Source organism: Mastigoproctus giganteus, chromosome 10 (assembly GCF_048544385.1).
Source record: "Mastigoproctus giganteus isolate SK-2022 chromosome 10, ASM4854438v1, whole genome shotgun sequence".
NCBI classification, from domain to species: Eukaryota; Metazoa; Arthropoda; class Arachnida; order Uropygi; family Thelyphonidae; genus Mastigoproctus; species Mastigoproctus giganteus.
This window is the reverse complement of record NC_143584.1, coordinates 186,967,485-186,991,106: the sequence shown is the minus strand read 5'-3', so window position 1 is coordinate 186,991,106 and position 23,622 is coordinate 186,967,485. Positions and strand designations below refer to the sequence as shown.

General features: G+C 39.1%; 1 protein-coding gene across 1 annotated transcript in view; it reads left to right on the top strand.

The window, feature by feature from the left end:
* The window catches only part of LOC150079647 (uncharacterized), a 205,877-nt gene that overhangs the window by 141,526 nt on the left and 40,729 nt on the right, over positions 1-23,622 (top strand). The window contains exons 4-7 of the mRNA XM_090383599.1: positions 7,469-7,628; positions 8,252-8,285; positions 11,265-11,415; positions 11,650-12,585. Of these exons, the coding sequence (XP_090239725.1) occupies positions 7,469-7,628; positions 8,252-8,285; positions 11,265-11,415; positions 11,650-12,585 (1,281 nt within the window). The remainder of the gene's footprint in view (positions 1-7,468; positions 7,629-8,251; positions 8,286-11,264; positions 11,416-11,649; positions 12,586-23,622) is intronic.

Below are 23,622 nucleotides of genomic sequence, written 5' to 3'. Positions count from 1 at the left end.
GCATCACCATGCTTTAGCTGCTGTAGCATGTGCATCTTGTAAGGATAATACCGCATCACCTGACGCATTATTAGCCTTACAGTGGAATACGGCATGTCCACTTCACGAGAAATAGCTGGCACACTTGCGCTACCACATGGAGATTGACTCGATAAATCCACGTCAGGCATAGCCACATCTTCAACACGAGAGGAGTTCACTCGTTTTCGACCTCTACCTGGTTGAACACCCAGATGTGCTGTCGCTTCAAATTTCGCAATCATTTTGCAGACAGCACAAACAGTGATAGAGGTCCACGCCTTATGCGCTTCTGACGCCGGAATTCTCTGATATCCGCAGCTTCACTAATAGCGCCTTTTCCTGCAACGTTGTTGGCATTGCTGCTGTAGTGCAGGCAAACATCTACTGTATGATTTTGAAGAGACTGCTTTCCTTTCATACAGTACAGTAGAGCTGAGTAGTGGCGCTGTGGCAATAACTTACGATTATGTAATAATGTAAGTTAGTTGCATAATCGTAACCAAGAAACAAATTTTTTTTTTTCAATAAATGGCGAGCGCATTCTTTATTGTGCCTGTTCAAATTTTTCTTCAGTAGTAGCCTTAGAACTCGCTCCAGAGCCCTCTACATAGGGATACTTTAATTTTAAAAACCCTGTCTATATATATATATATAATACTGGTTTTCTTCATTATCCAGCAACCGAATATTATTCTTCTTCTTCTGGAATTATAAACACAGGGTGGGTCTTAGCCTCCTCGACGATGTTCCACCAATAAGCCCTCTCAGGAGTCAAACTTCTCCAACTTCTTTTTCTCGTGGTCTTTAAGTCGTTTTCTACGTCATCCATCCATCCATCCATCTTTTTTTGTGGTCTTCCTCTTGCCCTCCTCCCTGTAGGCTTCCATTTCATTATATTCTTGGTTGTTCTGCTATCATCCATTCTCATAACATTTCCCAACCAGGTAAGTCTCTGGCTCTTGACAAATCTGACGATGTCTGCACACTGAATAAGGTGGTCAAGTTCATGGTTCACCGAATATTATTATTATCACTAAATATTTTATTGCCTGCTAATTACATAATTACCATTGCTGTAATAATGCCTTTTGTGCAGCTTTTCTTACATTTATTACTATGTACCTACAAAATGATGCTTCAAGCAATAACAGTATACAATCTTAGTTATATCATTGTACACTGCTGTGCAAAACCTAAGGACCAACACTATTTCTAATGGTTACAACCACAAAATGTTTACTTAAGGTACTCTTTACTGATGAGAGTAGATTCAGTCTCAGCAGCGATTCTGGACGTCAGCTAATCTGGCGAGAGGTTGGCACACGGTATCATCCCGTAAACATCACTGAAAGGGATCGATATGGCGGTCGAGGTATTCTCGTCTGAGGAGGCTTTATCTTGGATGGACGTACACAACTCCAGATACTGGAAGGCGGTACTGTACTGAGGTAATTATTCCCCATGTGCGTCTGTTCCGAGGTGCCATTGGCCCCGAGTTCGTGTTTATGGATGATAACGCCACACCCCATCGCACTGCTGCTGTTGGTATGCTTTTGGAAAGTGAAGATATTGTTCGTATGGATTGGCCTGCCCGTTTCCGTAGATCTAAATCCCATCGAACACATATGGCGACTCCCCAGAGCGGCCTAGCGGCACGTCCACACCCACCAGAAAATGTTCACCAGCTGAAGATGCCGCTAACAGAGGAATGGATGATGTTACCGCAAGAACTTATCAACAACATTGTTCTAAGTATGGACAGGCGGTGCCTGCATCGATATTAGGGGGGGCCATATCTCCTACTGAGGACCACCTCTTTCCTTTGTTCCATCTTTGGCAGTGTATCTGTATCATCGCAGCCAGTGCTATGTTTTGTTTCCGTTGTTGTGTCGGTGTTGTTTCCTTCATCATTTCTGTACCTCACGAAGTTCCTTTGGTATGCTTTTCTCATATCCAGGCCACCCCTATGAGAAGCTACAGGTGAAAACCTAATTGGTCCTTAAATTTTGCACAAAAGTGTAATTACTGATCTGAAGCAAGGACTGTTAAAATTTACCCTCTTCATTTATTCTGATTGGTGACATATCCAAGTTTTGGTCTTGATTCTCAGTCACGAAGTACCTTTCTATAAAAGATAATAATAATAAAATACAACTCCTGATGTTTTTCCACGAAGTGCTTGTAAAATATATATAACGATAACCGATATGTCGGCATTGTGAGTAGAGTTACCACCTCTCCCTCTCTACAGCCTGATCTACAGGTTTTGTCATAATTTCTCCGGGTCACAGAGGAATGGAGGAAAGAATAAAATTTCAGTTCCATTTTGAGGTGAATGTGATATAATTATATGCTTTTCGCTAATGTATGTAATTTTCAAAAATATTTAATACTTGTATCATGTACTATACTGTTTCAAATGGCATTGATAAGGTCCTAAATAATTCTCAGATATGTTATTTATAGTAATTTTTTCCCTGATACATAACAATTAACAAATTACTTCTTTCATTAAAAAGTAATCTAAAAGATATATTGTTTAACATGAAAAAAATTACAGGATTACCTTAACTAATTCTTCCACTCCCGCAGTCATCTGTGGGTCACAGATTTTGATAGATGGCAGTCTAGTTGACCTCTTGCATTATGGCTTTTTATTCTTTCTGCATTTTGTACTCGTTGCCGATTTTATTCCGTCTGCTACATTTTGTATTTGTTGGTCTTTTGACCAGTGACAAATCTTGGTCAAAAAATTGGAAATGAGGACGGACAGTGGCGATTTTATGAAAGGGGGATTAATGCAGTATTCTGGGGAATCATATTGGTTTAATTATCACGTAACAGTTAAAAAAACATTGTTTTACTAAGGGGATTATAAGCCCTTTAGTCGTTGTCTGGCCAGCCACATCGGGAGGCTTTTATTAATTTCCACTGAAGAAGTTTTAATTCCTGACTTTTAAATGTATATTAGTCACACGGTTATACGAGGGGTATCAGAAAATTCGTACCCTCACCTAGATAAAACATCAGTAGGACGATGCCGATTTTAATATCAGTTGTCTACATATTCAGTAACCATCATGTGAAATTTCATTCCCGTAGGTGATCGTACACCAGAGGTGGAACCCGGAATCTGAGAAAGGACGCTGTGGTTGACAAAGTGGAGTATCGAGCAGTGATCACGTTCCTGCATTTGCAGGGCAAGAAAGCTCAGGAAATTAACGAAGAAATGAAAGCTGTGTATGGGCAGAATTGTCCATCCTATAATACTGTAAAAAAGTGGAAACGGGAGTTCCAATGCGGTCGTACAAGTGTCTTTGACGAGCCAAGAGAAGAAAGGCCATCAACATCCACAGACAGTGAGGCTGTTGCAAAGGTTGAGCAGCTGGTGCTGAGTGACAGACTTGTGACAATTCATTTCATTGCAAATGCAGTGGAAATTAGTTATGGGTCTGCCCACAGCATTTTACATGACCAAATTGTGATATTAGGGTCACCCGTAAATGATTACATCTACCCTTATATTTATTTTGTCTGTAAATTGCGTGTGTTCTCTAGTTGATTTGCCTGTTTTGCTGGACGAAAAAAACCCAGTTTCTGGAGAAAAAAAACCTTGCTATTTACCCCTGAGACCGATTAACTCAGCCACGGAATGAAAAAAAAAAAAAAAAAAAAAGGCCATTCAAGTTCCTCGCGTTATCGACGGGATTCGAACCCGGGACTTTTCCACCCGGTGTAAGGTGTATTTAGTGTCAGACGGCACCAGGGGTTTCCCCCATCTCCGTGTTGCTTTCATTGTGGGTGTACCAGTTCACTGGGAAATGCCAGAGATTTAAAAGTGTGTAGGCTTTGTATCTGTGTGATGTCGTGTACCGTTGTTCATCTGGTCGTTTAGCCGCTGGACCCCTGCTGAGGCCCAACGTTGCCCCACCTTCGCCCCGTGGAGGCAGACCAGGAACCAATAGTTTTAGTTTCACTCTGGCAGGTCCTGCCACCTAATTTCCTGAGATTTCAGAGGCTAGAACCTAAAAAAAAAAAAAAAAAAAAAAAACGCGCGCGCTCTTTTATATGCACGTACGTACAGACAGAGACATATATCCATCATCGTCGGTTTGATGATCGTTAGGTGAGGGGGATAATGCTTGCATAATAAAGGCCGAAAGAATGGGCGAACGGGAATTTTGACATAATTAAGTTTTTGTGTGTGGGACATTCGCTAGCATAAAGATAGAGTGGGTGGGAGACTGAAGGCTGGGGGGGTTAAGGCAGAAATATGGGGATGATAGAGTAGGCAACCCCAGAAGTCAGTGAGGCATGCCCATGCCTCACCAGGAGAAAGTAGGGGGCGCCGGGGGGACTGTCCCACCACCGGCGCAGGGGAGGGGGTGGAAAGGCACCAGGCAAGGGAGCCCGGTGAGCTGAAGAATAGATGTTCTTTGGTTATAATGGTAGTGGGTTGTGGGCTGCGGCCATTTGGTTTCTCCTCGTCCTCCTCCTCGTGAACAGTGCCTGTGCATAATCCGAGAAGGCTTGATACTCCTCCTTTGTGTCTAGGAGGTGATGTTCTTGTCCCTGTGGTAAGTAGTGGATTCTGGTGAGTAAAACACCACGTAGGTCTTCATAGAGCCTGCAGTCATACATTAGGTGCTGCCAGCTCTCCAGCCCCCCGCAAGTGCAAATTGGATCAACCTGAATCCCAAGTAGAGACAGTTTGGCATTAATAGCTCCGTGTCCAGTTAAGAGGTACGTTGCTTGTAGACCTGGGGAGAACCAGTTGGGTGAGGTTGGGTAGTTTTGTTCAATATTGGGTAGAAATTTCTTTGTGATCTCTCCCTTTTGAGAGTTGCTCCACCTTTCCTGCCATGCCTGCTGCAGGTGAGTTTGTATCTTCTTCTTTTCCACATTTCTGTTGCTGGTTAGGTCAATAGTGAACCCCAGAAAAGTCTGTGGGGTGCCTTTGTCTAGGTAGTATAGTAGGCCGCGTTGTATGATTTCTAGGTCCAGCGGGAGAGTGCCTGCGAGCACTTGCAGGGCGTGAGTGCTCACCGTGCGGCAAGCGCGAGTGATGGTTAGGAGGATGGATCTGTGAATTTGGTCCGTGATACGTCTGTTTACTGCTGTTGTAGTTTTTTGAAACCATGCACCGGATGCGTAAGTGACGATCGGAGTGAAGATAGCTTTCCACCCGGTGTGGGGATGACCATCTGCACATGTCTGAGGTCTCCGCACAATAGGTTCCAAGATTGCTGACGCCTTTGCAGAAGCAATGTTCTCGCCAAATGTTGGATTTGTGTGCAGCTTCGAACTACTGAAGCACCCACCCTATTAATTAATAGGGTGGGTGCTGCAGTGATAGAACGTAATGTGAGGAGATGAATTATGCCGTTCAGTCTTGACATCAGATGGGTATACTTCAGGATGAATATGCCCAAAGAACGGTTTCATCCAGACTGAATTGCACCAGAAATGAAGTTTAGTGCTGGTAGCGTGATGGATTTAGTTCACTGGTTGTGAACCAAGTTCAAATCCATGAAACCATGAATGCAACAATCTGTTACGAAATTCTGGACAATTTCGCCTTACCTGTATTATATTATGGTAATTCTTTGGTCAGGTTGGCCATATTTATATCAAACCATAACAAAGTATGGTTAGTACAACAGTGGTTTCGGCAGAATAATATGATGAACCTTCCATTTTCTCCAGCCCAGATCTGAATCCAGTAAAACATCTTTAAGACGTTTTAGAAACAGGCAATTAATAGCCAGAAACACACGTTCCTGGTTCAAGCAGAGAACTCGTCATTCATAGGAGAAATGGAGTAAGATTCCATTTTCCACATACCAAAAAAACTTGTAGAAAGCATCCCCGGAGGGTTATTGATATCATTAAAATCCATGGGGAGCCATATACGACATTAAAATTCTTTTCTCTAACTAGATGTTTTGTTTTTCATTTAGTATTCTTAATATACGTTGGAAGAGAGTGTATTTGTACACTAAATAGTGCGTCGCCACTGGTGAGAGTAGACGGAAGGGTATGCACATATCTCTAGTTCACAGCTCTCTAGTTTAAACGAAATTTTTAATTCAGCGAGAATCTAGGCCTTATTTTCATAAACGCTCGCCTTGCCTCAGTTCCAAATGATATGCTTATTTTTTATTACTCTCACTATAAATACACTGAGTGATCACTGAATTATGACCACTTACCTAATACTTCGTAGGTCCTCCTTTTGCCCTCAGTACAGCAGCTATCCGACATGGCATTGATTCAACAAGATGTCGGAAGCGTTCGGGAGGTATGGCTAACCAAGTTATGTGTAATGCGGTCAGCAATTCAGGTATGGAGGTGATTGGTGTATCCAGCCGCCTGATATGCCTTTCCATAGCGTCCCACAAATGGTCTATGGGATTGATATCGGTGGAGTTCGGAGGCCACTCAAAATGCTGGAAGTCAGAACTGTGTTCCTCAAATCATTACTGCATAACAAGTGCCCGATGGCTCAGCGCATTATCATCTTGGAAGACACCATAGCCATTCGGGAAAAAGTGTAACATAGCGGGGTGTACATAATCAGCAAGCAGTTGACGATAGCGGAGACCACTGATACGTTGTTCTACATGCACCAGGGGTCCATGTTCTTGCCAGTGAAACATGCCCCACACCACACAACTGCCTCCACCGGCCTGCACTTTTGATACCATGCATGATGGATCAAGAGCCTCATGTTGTTGACGCCAAATCCGTACGCGACCATCCACGGTGTGGAATAAATAACGTGACTCATCCGACCAGCATACCTTCTTCCAGTCTTCTAACGTCCAACTTGCATGCTCTTTGCACCAGGCGAGTCTTTTACGCCGATGAACCATGGTTAGAAGAGGATGCCGTAGGGGTCATCTGCTGGTATAGCCCATACGTGCGACGCATGGTCATGCCAGATATTGTTCCGGGTTGGCTCATGTTGTATTGGGTAGTCAACTCTTCAATAGTGCTGCGCCTGTTCGCCTGTACGAGTCGTCGGACCTGGCTCTCACCTTTAACATCAACCTTTCGCTGACCTTTGCGTTTTTGCCGTCGGGTCGTTGTTTGACCATTTTGACGCCAGTCCTGATACACTTTAACTACGGCGGCTCTCGAAGAGTTCAGCTGTTTGAGAAATCGAGGCACCAGCTCGTCGAGCACCCACAACCTGTCCTTTATCAAAGTCCGATAAATCCTTCCTTTTACCCATCACGCTCGGAATTTTACTACCTACTGAACCACTGACACCTTATCTATGCTACTTAGTTCGACTAACTGCGCACTCTCGTACCACACGTGGTCAACGGGTCGCATTCAGTTTTCATAGGGATGGTCATAATTCAGTGATCACTCAGTGTATATTACGTTAATAAAATATTAATTATATTCATTTGATTTCAATAACACTTATTTTTGTTAGACCAACAAGAGCGAAAGGTATCGTCTCAAGCTTATAGTCGATGAATTAAGAAACACGAAAACTGTCGATTATCAAACTTCTCTTGTGGCGTTTGTGAACTGCATTATTATCTCAGCACCATCACTGAAAGATCGGATACGAATTCGAAATGAATTCATCGGTAAGAATTTGTTTTCCTATCCTTTTATCGAAAGTGTTGTTTGGATTGAGTAGACTACTGTGCTATGATTTTGTTATCGAATCCTGTATATGTTAAATAATTTAATATGTAAATTCGAAATCTTATGTTCACCAATCAGACCGTACTTATTTTTAACAACAACGATTGCTAAAAGTAAACAGAGTAGTTGATTTTATTAAGTATACAGTATATTAGGACCCAATTTTCATTGATCATTTTTGATGGTCAATGAGTTTAAACAGAATGAGTTTGCAGGATTATTTGTTTCGAATACAGAGAATATGATAATTTTTTTGCAGAATATTTTATGTAACTATAAAATAATAATATATGAGAATATATCAGTAAATTATTTAAGTTAAAAAACTCCATTTTAGACAATTATATAGGCAATAGTAGTTCTACTGAATATAATTAAAGAATTTTACAGTTATATAATTATTAAGAACAGCGTATTTTTAAGCAGTAATGGGTCAAGTAATCTAAATTTAAATGAAAATTATCTGTATGATTTTAATTAAAATTTAATATGCTAAAATGGTTGCGTTTAAATTCTTATGAATTTTTATATATAATGTTGATTATTTTCCTTTCTGTTTCAGGTTTGAAAGTTCTGGATGTGATTAGCAAGCTACGGTAATAATTTAAGTTATTTATATTCTTACTTGATTAACCCATTATCTCATTATGATATGAAAGAAATTGTGGAAAAGTAACTTTTTTATTTATTATTTATTTATGTATCTTCTGTATTGGCCATCTAGGCAAATCTTCATCTATACGCACTGAACACATCCCATCCAGTGCCTTGTTTGATTTTTCAATAATGAAATTTAAAGCGCCTTAAATCGTGTCAGCAAAAGTCATAGTACTAGGAATATTTCTTAAAATTATTATTTTTTTAAAATTATGTGCCCCCCAAACTGACGTCTCTCTGTATCAATATAATTAAACTAGACTGACACTAAAAATTTGTGCATGTTAACCAATGCCCGTTGTGACTGCATAGCGACTACATCACTTGCTTCCTATTTCTGTAATAAGTCCTCGAATTAAGTAACAACTCTTTTAAGGGTCCAAACAAATTACAAGGAGCAAAAGGCACCACACCCCTTACTGTAGGGTGTGGTAGTGAGGAAGCATCTCCAATTTCAGATCCCTCTACGTATGCGTTCGTTATCACTATGACCGTGCAACTCCTGGTGTCTTGGTGGAAACAGATGCCTCTGGAGTATTGACTTCTATGCTTTAACAATGCGGTATTGTTGGCTTTTCCTTATTCTTCAACAGCTTGAGATAGTAATCTGAATTATTATCTTTCCACTCACTAAGAAAATGCAGATGACATCATTTGCTTCCAAGAAAACGCTAACCACTATCTTGCTCGTAGACTCCAAGTTAATGGCAAACGGTGCAAAGTCTTGAACGAAGTCTTGCTTATGATAAACATTCATTGTCATAACGAGCTTTAAGTCTGGTTAAAATTTCTCCCGGTTTCACGTTTTTTCGGCAGAAAATAACTTCACGATGCGTTACAGAACTTCTCATTTTCCTTTACTACCGTGTACTAATTAAACTACTGCGTGCTAACTATAGCACGACGTATTTTCAATTCAACAGGAACAGTTAGCGAATCTAACAAGTGCAACTGCTAAATGAAACTGTTTAAAGAAGTAATTCTAGAAGCTCTCCATCTTTTTACACCTTTAAAGCTTTATTATTCCAGACATATGACTAGAGAATTAATGAATTCAGTAACAGAAAAATGAAGTGGTGAATGTAAATTATGAAGAATCACTGAATACTAGTTCAGTGCCTCTTTATACATTACAAGTATAAATTAATTGTAATAACATTACTCAGGCAATATTAAGAAAGACTTTTTAATATCATTGGCAAAGAGATCGAAGGGGAGTAATAAAGAATTTTTTTCATGTGTGAACACTAAAAGGAAGGGACTTAACCATATTGGTCCACTACAAGGTAGCTTCGGTAAGTTCACTGATGTTACTCAAGTGTATACCAAATAACATCCTAAACGGAAAGCTGTTGAGCTAAATGAATTTTTACATAAATATTTATACGTAGGATTTCTTTTAAGATTGATAGCACTACTGGCTCAGATAACAGCTGTCAAGAACTAGACGATTGTGCGATCACCGAAAGCGGATTGGTGAGAACTTGCCATGCTTGAATGTGAAAAGGCCAAAAGTAATTGATGGGATAAATCCCATCAGTAACTTGTGCCTCCACTTGCGAAATCGTGTCTAGCTAATGTGATAAGCTGTCGTGAAGTTGTCACAAAAGAACTGGATATAAAGAATAATTTTTACATGGTATACATTTAAACGTAGTAAAGCTTTTTATACCATAACACCTAAGCGAACAGGCCCTCGACGGTGGCACAGTGGTTATAATCATCATCCTCCCACACCATCTGGAGAAGATCTGAGTTCGAATTGCATCAATTACGCGAGGAATTTTAATGGGCCTTTTTTCACTCCTTGGCTGAGTTAGTTGGTCTCAGACGAGGATTGCGCGGTTTTTTGCTTCTAGTAAACCGAGTGGGCAGGAGCGGGAGTGCAGTAGCACACGCTCTTTGAGTAGACCGGGGTTCAAGCCCCTGACTACTGAATACGGTCGATCTGCCAACCCGCACTGGACCAGCGTGGCAGATTATGGTCAATTTCCCTCAACATGAATTGTTGAGGAGGCTTCCATCCTGCAGTGGGTTAATAATGGCTGCACTTTACTTACTTTTTTTTACTAACAAAAGGGTGGTTAAATAATGGAAGACCAAGGGTGGTTATAAACGGCCGTTGCTCTTAATATGTTGAAGGATAGAGTGGAGTTCCAAAGGGTTCAGTAATGAGTCCATTGTTGGTCCTTTTGTTTGTAATGACTTTGATGAATGCCTAACAAGTTTAATGTCTAAGTTCGCTGATGACTGAAAAGTGAAATGGTGGTAGATATTAACCGAGATATTTTGCCTCAAAAAAAGACCTGGATAAAGTTAGTTGGTCTGAAAAATGGCAGTAAAGTACAACTTTGGGAAAAGTAGGGTTCGACATTTCGATAATAATAATAAAATAATTTCAGATTATTTTATTATTTGGGAAGCAACAACTTTAAGGCAGTTAACAATGAAAAGCACTTAGAAGTAATTGTGCAATCCGACATGCCCTCCAACAGGTAGGACAGCCCATGAATTTTTCTATTAAGGACATTATGGAATAATTGCCTTTTATCAGTTATTCCATTATATAATGCCTTCGTTAGACCACTTCTTCCTTGTATCGATTTTACCTTTATTAATATTGATTTAATGATTACTCCTCCACCTGATGACCAGGTGGAGGAGTAACTTTGGATTTCTTAATAAACCGGCAATTAAAAAAAAATCTCTTTTATATTTGAACTACCTCCGTAATAGGTCTTGTGCAGATTTTAAGCAAGCCAAACTTCTTTTAATTTAATTTTAAAAGTAGTTTTTTAGTTTTAAGATAATAGATTTTCGAAAGAAACAGGATTATAAACTTACAGACAACTGATAGTTTAACTTTATTATTTAAAAAATACAACAAAAATTACTTTTTGTGTACTTGTTTTAATCAGAAGGGAGTGTGTCGAAAGTGGAGATTCAGATTTAGCCGTTCAACTGGATGTATTTGATGAGCAGAGGTACACAGACGAAGGTCAACTAACGGGGCCTGATGGTGTTGACCTCAACAGTCACCTAGATGTGTTCTACGCCATATTACGACAGGTTAGCAATTACAAATTTTCAAACTGATTTCAAATACTAGATAACAGGTGTAGTTAAGGTCAGTTTTGTAACTTGTCGAAGTAAAAGTTACTGACATCACATTCCATTTGATTTTTTGGAATTTGGTTGAAAGAAGTTTTAAAATTGTACACTGTCTAGTAATTTAATATTTGTTGTATAATTAAGTGATAAACTTTTATTATAAGATTTTAAAATCTTTTTCTATTTAATCAGGTGGCGGAAACTCCGCAAGAAATCCCCTTTCTCAATGTTCTTCAACATCTACTAAGGGTGGATTCATCTCAGCCAATTTCTGATATAATCTGGGACACAGCAGAAACCTTGGTTCACCGAGCAACTCTTTTGGAAACTAAAGAGGATTCCGAAAAACTCCTCCGGTCCCCCAGTTATCATCACAGTTTGAATAAATTGAGACTAGTAGAAGGACGGTGTCAGTGCTCGTGCCATAAAGTAGAAGACGCCGAAGGGCGAACACGAAAGCGAACTCCGATGCAACTGAGTTTTACAGAAGGTTCTCGCACTCCAGGCGTGCTGTCCCCTACGAATTCTGTTCAGTCATTCAGTCCACAGAATGATGGTTCAAGGTCTCATACAATGTCACCGCCTCCTCCACCTCCGCCACCTTTACCTCCTCCTGGAGCTGGTATTCCTCCACCGCCACCACCACCTCCACCTCCTCCTCCATTAAACTTCGGTGTTCCGCCTCCACCTCCTCCTCCATTAAACTCCTGTGTTCCACCTCCACCTCCTCCGCCACCTCCTTTGTCTGCTATCAATGGATTTCGAAGCCCGTCCCCTATTCCACCACCTCCACCTTCTCCTACCCCTCCTGGACTTAGTCCTTTTTCGTCGCCTGCACAACTCGCTCAAGATCCCCCAGTCAGGTTACCTCAACAAGAAACTCCAAAACCAAAAACAAAGATGAAAACGCTGAACTGGAACAAAATTCCAAGTCATAAAGTTGTTGGCCGTAAAAATCTGTGGACTTTAGTCGCTAAAGCACACAACGGTAGTCCAAATGATTTGGACTTTGACAGCATGGAAGGACTTTTTTGCCAACAAATTACGATAAGTGGCCAAGCGTCTCCGCGTTTAGGAGGTCGAGATAAGACAGACAGCTTGGAGAGAAAGAGAAGAGAACCCCAAGAGGTACTTAAATCTTTAAACAGTAAATATTCCTCTAAAAATATATTTTAATTAACTTCATATAATTATACGAGAAAACTCTTTAACTTAAAGAAGGATGTTTAATTTATTTCTGTCATATCTTTATAGGTCACTTTTCATATACTGTGTTTTATATTTTGCAAATGTATATATTTTTCTTTATTTATTATTTATGTATTTATTTATTATTATTATTATTTTATTATTATTTTTTTTTTTTTTGCCCATTCCTGAAGAGGATCACGTCAGTCTAGTATATGACAACTGGGCGGAGACCATTGTGTGTACGCGAAAATTCGGTGTGTGTGTGTGACAATTTAGTAAAAGAAATGGAATATCAAAATTCGGTGTGTGAGAATTCTAGGCCAAATATGCGAACTTCGAACGTGATGTAAAATAAATTTAGGATCTGTGCATTATTTCCATTTGTTTTATACAGTAGTTCGCATTCTCCCCTTTTTTTTTTTTTTTTTTTTTTTTTATGATGATGAGCCCCCTGGAAAGAAGCGAAGGATTGAAGGTTGAAAAACGAGAAGAAAATCAGAAGTTCACGCTGTACTCTCACTTCTGTAGGTCTGCCTGACTGCTAAATACGGTGTTGTTTCTTGTATTCTCTCCGTCTTGTGAACTCCTCTTTTTTTTATACCCTAGACGTGTGGTCGTCTCGGGTATAAAAAAAAAATTTATTTATTATTATTATTTTTTTATTAGTAATGAAATAAAAGGAATTACCGCACTGATAGCTTGTAGAACACTTCAATGCTGACACTCTCCGTTATTCAAATGAGTATAAAAATAGTTTAAATGAATTCGTTACACTCGAAGAAAAAAATTGATGAATCCAGAACCGAAGGTCCAAGATCTCCAAAATCCGATCCCAAAATACATCAAGTCACGAACAAAGCCCTAAACGAAAGAAGACATTAGGTCCATAATTAAAAACGAATGCTAAAATAATATTAAAAATTGTGTTACTTTCCTGAAGCTGACTGGCCTTTTCGACATGAGTCTTGTCACAGGATAGTAAAACGCGAAATGCATAAAGGAATTAAAAACAGAGATTTGTTATCTTGGCGCATTCTTATGAAGGCCCAAGAATCAGAGGGATAGGGGCGACGCACATTAATCGAATTTTAGTGTAATTTAATTTCAAGGAATTTAATTTCAAGGATCTCAATTAATAATTTTGTGTAATTATGTTGGATGATATATTTATTAGTTAATTGCAGAAGCATGAATGGAAGTCGGATGGTTAAAGTACGTGTTTTAGCATTCGTGTTTTGCAACCTTGGACATGTTAGTGATGAACACATCTAACATTTATGGGATATTGCTACCAAGGAAGGTATGCCCAGTACGCCGGCAGACTATTTCTGAGCATTTGTGAGAACCGGGGTTTCTTACTATTTATTTTATTTATTTATCTGGTTATGTGTCGTTATACCCCGTGCTTTGGAACCGAATTTAGGTAGTTGTGTATTATTTTTGATTTAAGAACAACTTCAGGATCAATAAAACTTCCTTCTACCTCCTTTATACATATTCATCAATCATTTTTTTCCAATTAATCTAAAATTTTCTTTCAAATCTTTTTGTACACACAACACCTTTCCTCTAACAATCTCAAACTATACAACTCGCTGAACACAATCCTTTTACTCTTACAAAATACTGCTCCTCTAGCCAATTATCAATCAAATATCTACCCCTTTGTTTGTTTTTTCTTTCACAAACGTATACAACTTAGGGATACATATATTCTCCCTTGAGCACTTATGCAACATAATCCTGAGCACATAACGTATATTCTACACAATGCCATTAGAAGACGAAATGCACAAGGCATAATTCCTTATGGGTTTAGGTAATTAACTATATAATATCGGTGTAGATACACCATAGTTTACCCATAAATTTGAACTACGTATGTAGTGTAAAAGGCATCGTTTTAATTGTATCTCACAACGAGATAGCTGGTATTGGACTACTTCAAATAAATAATGCTTCTCTAGTAGAGAAGACTACTGCTATTTATTTTCAGAGGATACTACCACTCAGACGATCGTTTCGAAGCTATTTGGCTTCGTCATCAGTGGGCGGGCAGGTACCCTGGTAATGCAGTGCCATTATATCAGAGATAGATAGTATTTTCTCTCTCTCTCTCTCTCTCTCTCTCTCTCTCTCTCTCTCTCTCTCTCTCTCCTTCCCCACCTAACCCAGTTTCTTGCTATTTATTAGAGTTCTTGGCCTATCTCAAGCTATCCGTCGACAAAGTTAACAATTTTCAGTCCTGAGCGGATTCTAACAATTAACCTTTATAATTGTTGGGGACTAACTTTTCCTTGCTCTTTCTTTATTTCACAGCCACCAGTAGGTTGATCCTTCACTTCTAGTTTTTCTCTGTAGCCGTCTTGTGCTTGGCTTACGAGTTCTATAGGCGTTCTTTCCCTAGATTCTCCTTTAGAGGAATCGATGGCGATGGTCTGCTTCCATTTACTTTCTTATTATGACGAGGCTCTCAGGCTCCTTGAGCATTCAGCAGGCCATTCATCAGACACACTTCTCATTTTAGCGACTATCTTCACCCTCCAACCTTTACATCAAACACAGGCACTTTTGCCTGATCATTCTTTCCGACACGACGTTACAACACTATTTTTCGGACATTCACAAACCAAAATTTTTCTACTACGACACCCCTTTCTTCTTGTGCTCCTGCTTTTTGTTTCTATTCTCCCGCCATCTTCTTAACCAATACAATCACCTTCTCTTCCAGCATCTCTACTCTAATCCGTCCCTCATCTCAAATCTTGGTTTCAACCGTGCTGTATGGCTGGGCATCCTTCCCCCGAAGTACAAAGGTTGCGGAGCTACTTCCTTCTGGAAGTAGCCCTTCTGTTTCCGAAATGCATTCTGTGGTCAGTTTCATTGAATGTACATGAAACTTAAGTTATCTTCCATCACTACGTTCACGGTCCATTACTCTACTCAAGCACATACCACGATTAATGGATAGTTTGGGACGGTGACTTATTGCTTCCCCAACATATCTTTCCTGCCATTGCCTGCATTCCGAACCATTATTTTTAGAAATCAAACTTGCCATCTATTGTCACTTTACAATAGTTCTGTACTTGCTCACATTGGCATTACTAATCAGTAATCTGCTTCAGATGAATATCTGTTCGGATTTAGATGCAAAAGCACTTAGCTTACTCTCTCTGTTTAAAAATAATTAATTTCAAAAGACAGAAATTTATTATTTTTCTGGAGTTGTGAGATTGGGTTCTTACACGTTTTTTAGAGACACTCCTGATCATTATAAAAGAAAAAAAATCTTTACTTGTAATGCAATATTTGTTACAATTTCCTTAATAATTTCAATAAGCGTAACCAGAATTTCTCTATAAATCTGCGGTCCAATGATCCAACTTGGATAAATAAATAAATTTGGATTCAGTTCATCAAAATCCATGAGATGCACTATATTTCAGAAGGAAAAAAAAAATTAAAGCTTGAAATGTTTTCTAGTCTAATGAGGAATGACAGTCGTATGTGGGTTTTCTTCGGCTCACTTACGATTAATGTTTAATATCTCAGAAATAGACTTTTGAGACATGGTTCTAGGGACTGTCTATTTTTAACTGAAGAATATGCTCCTATAATTGTTCCGTTCAACTTTGAAACACTCTTTATTACGAAATCTTTCATTCTAAAATTGACACCCCTATTTTCCGTCTTCTTATAACGCAACTCTTTCAATTTTCATTGCTCACCAAATCAGTGTGCATGACACTGACGCATCAAATCTCGGGTACTCCACTAATCTCTCTTTTACTTAGGATGGTTTATAACTTTCCTCAGATTGTTTTATTCCATCTGTCGTGATGTAATTTTGCTATCCCCAGTTTTGTTACTGATGTAAACATCTTACTACTTGAAACTTTGTGAAAAAAAAATAAAAGTAAAGAATAACCAGATGATTGTTACCCAGCTATGCTTTATACTTGTTTGTGCGTATGTTCGTCTAATTGTCTAAATGAATAGTCTTATCAGAGCTCAACCTGTGATAAGGATCGCTGTTTAGTGATTGGGTTCGAAGGTCCAGTGGTCTGCTCAGGCCACAAAATTCGTTGTCTAGCTGGAGCTTCTGTTATGACGGGTAGTTTGCAAAACACTAATATTGACTGTGGAAAAAAAAAAAAAAACCCGCAAATATTAACTTAAAGGTTGAAACACGAGTCTACCGGACTCTTTGTTATAATCTTCTGTAACAGTGTAATGGTTTCGCCACTTGTCACTCGTTTGGAGAGGTCTGAGTTTGAGTCCTGTCAATAATGAAAGAATTTCTGCCAAGTCCTCTTCAATCGTGGTTGTACTGGGCCGATCTCAAATGGAGGAGTAGGGTTTCTCATGTGAATTATTTTGTATTTTTTAGCCCTCTAACATGCACATCGGCTTGTGAACACACATTTGTATAGACAAAATGTACAACTACGCAATATAGTCTAAAACCAACAACAACCTTAGCAAGGCCTGATTTATCCTGTGCCCCTGAGACCAGTGGCGCCCGAGAACCAACGAAAACTCTGTAAGGAGTAAACGTTTTGAAGTTTTTAATTGCATTCCATTTACTCTAATTTAATCCTCATTCCGTTTATCGAGTCTAAATATATTCATAAATATATCACAGCAATATATTGTGCCTGGCTACTTCCGTAGCCGAGTGGTCAGGAGTGAGATACAGTAGCACACGCTCTTTGAGTAGACCGGGGTTCAAGCCCCTGAACTGCTAAATAAGGTCGATCTGCTAATCCGCACTGGACCAGCATGGCAGATTATGGTGCATTTCCCTCAACATGAATCGTTGAAGAGGCGTCCATCCTGCATTGGGTTGATAATGGCTGCAGTTTACCTTTATATTATGCCTCGCAAATATAACCACTTTTAATAATGCTGCTTTGTTTTACAGCCGTAAAATATTTCGTGTATTTTTGTGCGCTAGGACAGATTTTGGTGGGCAGGCACCACATTTTGGTCAGTATTTGGTCTTAGTTTCCTTTTTTTTTCCATCTGTTTCATTTCTAGTCTTCTCTAAATCTTCCGTCATTTTTCATTAATTTTAATCTGTTAAATTGGGTAATCATTAATATATCCTCATTCCATTTTTTTTAAATTGAAGTGACGAAAATCATTGGAGAATGATTTTTTATAAGTCTTTAATCAAATTTAAATAAATATACAACCCCATGGGCTCACGTCTGATGAGTATGGGCTTGGCACACCCAGGTCCTGAGCTGGATATCATCATTCTTCTCTTTCTTGGTGATTCCCTTTTCTCTCTCTCTCAAGGTAATTCAGAATTTTTTTTTTTTTTTTTTTTCGGCTGGTGCAACATAAGCCTCAGGCTTCCTTGCACCATATGGCTAATAATAATAATATCCTGAAAGAATTTCTATGTTTAGTGCATGTATGTGCCCTCATGGGTAGCACAGTTGGTAGAATAGCTGTCCTCCCCACACCGATTAAAAAAGACCTGAGTTCGAGTCCTGTCGATGAAGCGAGGAATTTTTATGGGCCTTTTTCACAACGAACGTAGCATGGGTTTTTCTCCCGGAAACTCTGGTTTTCATCCAGCAAACAGAAAATCAATCATAGAACACATGCAATTTACAGAGAGTATCACGGGAGCAATATGGTCTTAGTTGCTGAGCTCCAAAAAAAAAAAAAAAAAAAACGCATGTATTTATAGAGACCATCTATTGACAATATATGCCCATAAAATGTTCTTGTTACTTTCCGCAAAAATTATATCAAGAGATCTTAATCGAGAGCCCAGTGTTTGGTTTGTCATCTGTTGTATCACACTTGATCCACTTGTGTCCTATAAAGATTTCGAATAATATTTTACTGTTTTTAAAGTGTTAAATTCTTCGTTAAAAACCTATTTGTTATTTGGAGCACTTTTCGCTAGTGAAACAATATTACCGCATTAACGGTTGTGTTAAATTAGCTTGGCTTACCTTTATAGATTGAAAGTAAATGACATTGGAATAAAATTTTTAATCTCATTAAACCCAGATACTCTCTAGAAAAATAGTACCACTTGAATTTTTTCCTCTCTGTTTCTTAAAAAAGCCCAAATTTCCCAAGTGATTTGCCTCGGAAAGATGAGGCCCTCTAGTGGACGGAAAGAGAAAGAACTTCTTAGAATTTCGTTAAATACAAATTACTAACATATTTATTGTATTCCGGACAGCTAAGAATATTGTCCAATTATGGATTTATTTTCTTTGCTGTCTTTCTATTAGTTTAACTAGTAAGAAACCAACAAATTTAACCTGTAAAAGAACTTCCCATGTTTCAGTATAGAGTCATACAACAAATTCAAAATTAGATGCAAAATTTATTACATAGAGATAATTTTCGCAAAATAATTAATGTGACCTTTTGACTCCTCCATTTCAATCCGATCAAATAAATTCGAAAGATACGTAATCATAATTACACTGGCTATAAAGTTACATAAACACGGTGTCAAATATTCCAACTATTATGTCTCATGACTAATTAACTATAAATCATAAAACTACGAAACATGGGCTCTTAAATAAGCAATTACTCTACCCTAAAAGGAAGATTTTTATCATTCCGTTCAAGGATATGAAAGACTTTTATAAACCAGTTATCAAACAAGTTATTGAGCTTTAAAGAGTCAAAAATAAATAGAAGTGTACATAAATCATATATGAATTAGATTATAATCACACGAAGAGTATTTCTAGGCGCTTTGCAAATTAGAATGCAATAATGTATCTTTTTTGCAGTATAATTACTGATATAGGCCTTGAAAGCTATAAATTTTAGCTGTTTGCGCCTTATATAAATATTAGGGGGGGAGAGAAGAATCACAGCGTGTATTGAAGTCAGTAGCGAAACTACAAATTGTGGGTTCCACGAGAATCTGGAATGAGCTACCTGTGCTCTTTAACAACCAATCCAAACCAACTGTCCTTGCCACTTTACCCTTCATATTCCTAACCGCGGTACGGACGTAGCGGTATGGCAGTTTTGCCAATGATACAGTAATGGAAAGAAATATGAATCCTAGAATGATCAGTTTTCTTGTTACTACTGAAATTATCGGTTTCTCTTATTCCGGTACCATAAAAATTTTCACCCGTTGAATTTAATGACTTATTTAACTAGTGTGAAATTCATAGGGATAAATTCAGACATGTCCACAGCTTAATTCTAAATGTCTTTAGGTTAATTTTAAATATTTAAACTTTACAAATTGTTATTAAATACCATATTGAAAATAGGAGTTTATGTATCACCTTGTTTGTAATTTATGTATTTACCGTAGAGTGTTTACCTCGCACTGGGTTTGAAGCACACCAGCTGGTTCCAAATATATTATTATTATTAGCCATATGGGACAAGGAAGCCTGAGAACTTTTATGCTGCACCAGTCAAAACAAAAAAAAAATTCCCGAGTTACCCTGAGAGAGAGAGAGAAATAGAAAGGAATCACCAAGAAAGAGAAGAATGATGAATGATGATAATGACTATAAGAAAAACAGGATGCATTAACAATAAACGCCTATCCACCTAGTCGGGAGGGAGTATATGATGATCGATATACTCCCGGGAGGGAGTATATCGATAGGAGGGAGTATATGATGAGAGCCTTGTCGATCAATTCGGCCCTGGAAAGATTGTGCAAGGCTGAAGGGGTAGAATTTTTTTCAGCCTGGACTGTACTTGTTAACAGGAGAGATTGCTTCTACAGGGATGGGATACACTTAAATAGAAAGGGTGCAAGAATATTTGCTGATGCTATCGAGGCAGTGTTAGGTGGGTCGGAAAACTGCTAGCTTGGGGGGAGACAAAGACTAATGGATTAACAGTAGCCACGGGCAGAGGTGAAAGAGATTCTTGCACTGCTTCTATTGGAATGAGCAGAAGCCTGAAAAACAAGATGCAGGATATTTCAGAGACTGCTGGAAGTCATTGCGGTACAAGTAAACACATGGGTTGTGTTAGGGTAGCTAAGAATAGAAACAGGTGCATGTATACTTGCGTGTACACTAATGCTAGGAGTTTAGTAAATAAATTTGATGAATTTGAGGTATTACTCAAAACATCAAAGGCAGATATTGTTGGGATATCAGAGACGTGGTGTCACACAGATATAAGGAATGCAGAACTGGAATTTGGGGAGTACAACGTCTACAGAAAGGATAGACAGGATAGGAAGGGAGGAGGGGTTATGCTATTAGTTAAAAAAACACATAAAATCCAAGGAAGTGAAGCCAGTTGACATCGCTGGACAGTGCAGTGTTGAGTCAGTTTGGTGTGACATAAGCATAGGTAAATCAAAATTGAGAGTAGGAGTGTGCTATAGGCCTAATGACTCTGATGAGTATAATAAGATACTGTACAGGGAAATAGAATGGGCCAGTAAATCAGAGAGTCTTATAATGGGGGATTTTAATTTCCCAGATATTGACTGGAATTTGTGGGTTGGTCACTCACACACTAGCAAGGCTTTTGTGGATTTATTGGATGATTGTTTTCTACACCAGCATGTTCGGGAGGCAACTAGAGGGAGTAATACTCTTGATCTGATTATCAGTAGTGATTCTTCATGCATTAGGAATCTGCAGATAAATGAACCACTGGGTGGCAGTGATCACAGTGTGCTGAAGTTGGATTTACTCAAAGAGGTAACTACCATCAGAGGTAAAGGGAAGGGTTTTTGCTTTCGTAAAGGAGACTATGCTGGTCTGAGACAGTATTTAAATTCTATACAGTGGGACCAACTGATGATGTTACCAACAGCAAATTCAAAATGGGAAGCATTCAAGGAACTAATCTTGGAAGCTACCAGGCTTTACATACCAACCAAGAAATATTGTTCAAGGTTCAGGCCTAAATGGTTGTCAGATGAACTAATGAGACATATGGCAGAGAAGAAAAATGCATGGGATACATACAAATTAATGGGTGACGTGGAAGCCTATGATAGATATAAGTTGGTCTGTAACCAAGTCACAAAGGAGATTAGGCAGGCAAAGGCAGATTATGAGAAATCCTTGGCAAAGGATGCAAAGAAAAACAGAAAAGAGTTCTTTACCTATTTAAACTCAAGACGGAAAGGGATGAATCAGTTTGGTCCACTGGATGTTGATGGTTCAACAGTTGAGGATCCAGCTCAGGTGGCTAACAATCTAAACGAGTATTTTGCATCTACATTCACACATGAGGAGTTATTCAGGAAGGGGAATGTCGTAGGTGAAGTAAACATTGGCAGTGAGCTAGATGATTTTCTAATAACTGAGAGGAAAGTGGAGGAGAAATTGTTGAGGATAAACATAAAAAAGGCACCCGGGGTGGATGGGATCTATCCAGTTATATTAAAGGAGGCAGCAAAGGAAGTAAGCAAACCCCTAGCCATAATTATGAGAGCTTCTTTGGACTCAGGGGAGGTACCCATGGACTGGAGATGTGCAAATGTAACCCCAATTCACAAAGGAGGATCAAAGGCTGACACAAGTAATTATAGACCTGTTAGTTTAACTTCGGTTCCAGGAAAATTAATGGAGGCACTGGTTAAAGAAGCACTGCAGGATCATCTGGACAAGAATTCAGTTATAGCTCAGACACAGCATGGGTTTGTTAAGGGCAGGTCTTGTCTGACCAATTTGATTGGATACTATGATGTAGTCACAAAAGAACTGGATGCAGGGAATAACTTTGATATTATATATTTGGATCTTAGAAAGGCTTTTGATACTGTTGCGCATGGAAGACTGCTGCACAAATTGGAGAAGTGTGGCATTCGAGGCAAATTGCTGCTATGGATAAAGGGATGGTTGAGTGGCAGAAGACAGAGAGAGTGGTAATCAATGGACACTGCTCAACGTGGACTAATGTTATTAGTGGAGTTCCTCAGGGTTCAGTGTTGGGTCCATTGTTGTTTTCTGTATTTATAAATGATATTGATGATGGTGTATCAGGCTTAATGTCCAAGTTTGCAGACGATACAAAGGTTGGCAGGGTTGTTAAGGACACTACTGATACTATGCTGCTGCAACAGGATCTGGAAAGGTTGAGCAGATGGGCTGAGAGGTGGCAAATGAAGTTTAACATTGACAAATGTAAAGTACTACATATGGGAAACAGTAACCCCAGATCAACGTATCAACTCTGTGGTACTACGCTGACAGTGGTAGAGAATGAAAAGGACCTGGGGGTAATTGTGCAGGCAGATATGAAGTTCTCTGAGCAGTGCAGAAGAGCTGCAAGAGTAGCTCATGGTGTCTTGTCAATGATATACAGGAATTTTTCTAGCAGGGACAGGGATGTGATTATTCCCTTGTATAAGGCATTGGTCAGGCCACACCTTGAGTACTGTATACAGGTCTGGAGGCCTCATTTCAAGAAGGATGTAGAGCTGCTGGAACGAGTACAGAGAAGGGCAACAAGATTAGTGAATGGAACAAAGGGTTGCTCTTACGAAGAAAGGCTTAAGTTTTGCAAATTACAGAGCCTGGAGACTAGGCATCGCCGAGGTGATCTGATAGAGGTGTACAAGGCTTTGAATGGCTTGAGCATGCTCAATGCCGATGGAATTCTTCCTCTTGCTCAGAATAATCACCTGAGAGGGCATAAATTCAAATTGAGGAAGGACGGATGTCGGATAGATGTGCGGAAATTCGCCTTTAGCCAGCGGGCAGTTGGTTTGTGGAATAGACTTCCATCGCTTGTTGTTGAAGTTGATAGCCTAAACAAATTTAAGGCTCAGCTGGACAGGTATTTCGAACGAATTGAGGGGTGAAATGGGAGTAGTGGTTGTTTTTTTTTTTTTTTTTTTTTATTTTGGCTGATGCTGAATAAGCTTGCTTTCTTGCATCATATGCCTCTACTAATGCTAATGCTAATGCTAGTCTGTTTATCTGGATGAAAAGCCAAGCTTTCTTGAAGAGCTTAATCATCTTTGTCGGACATCAA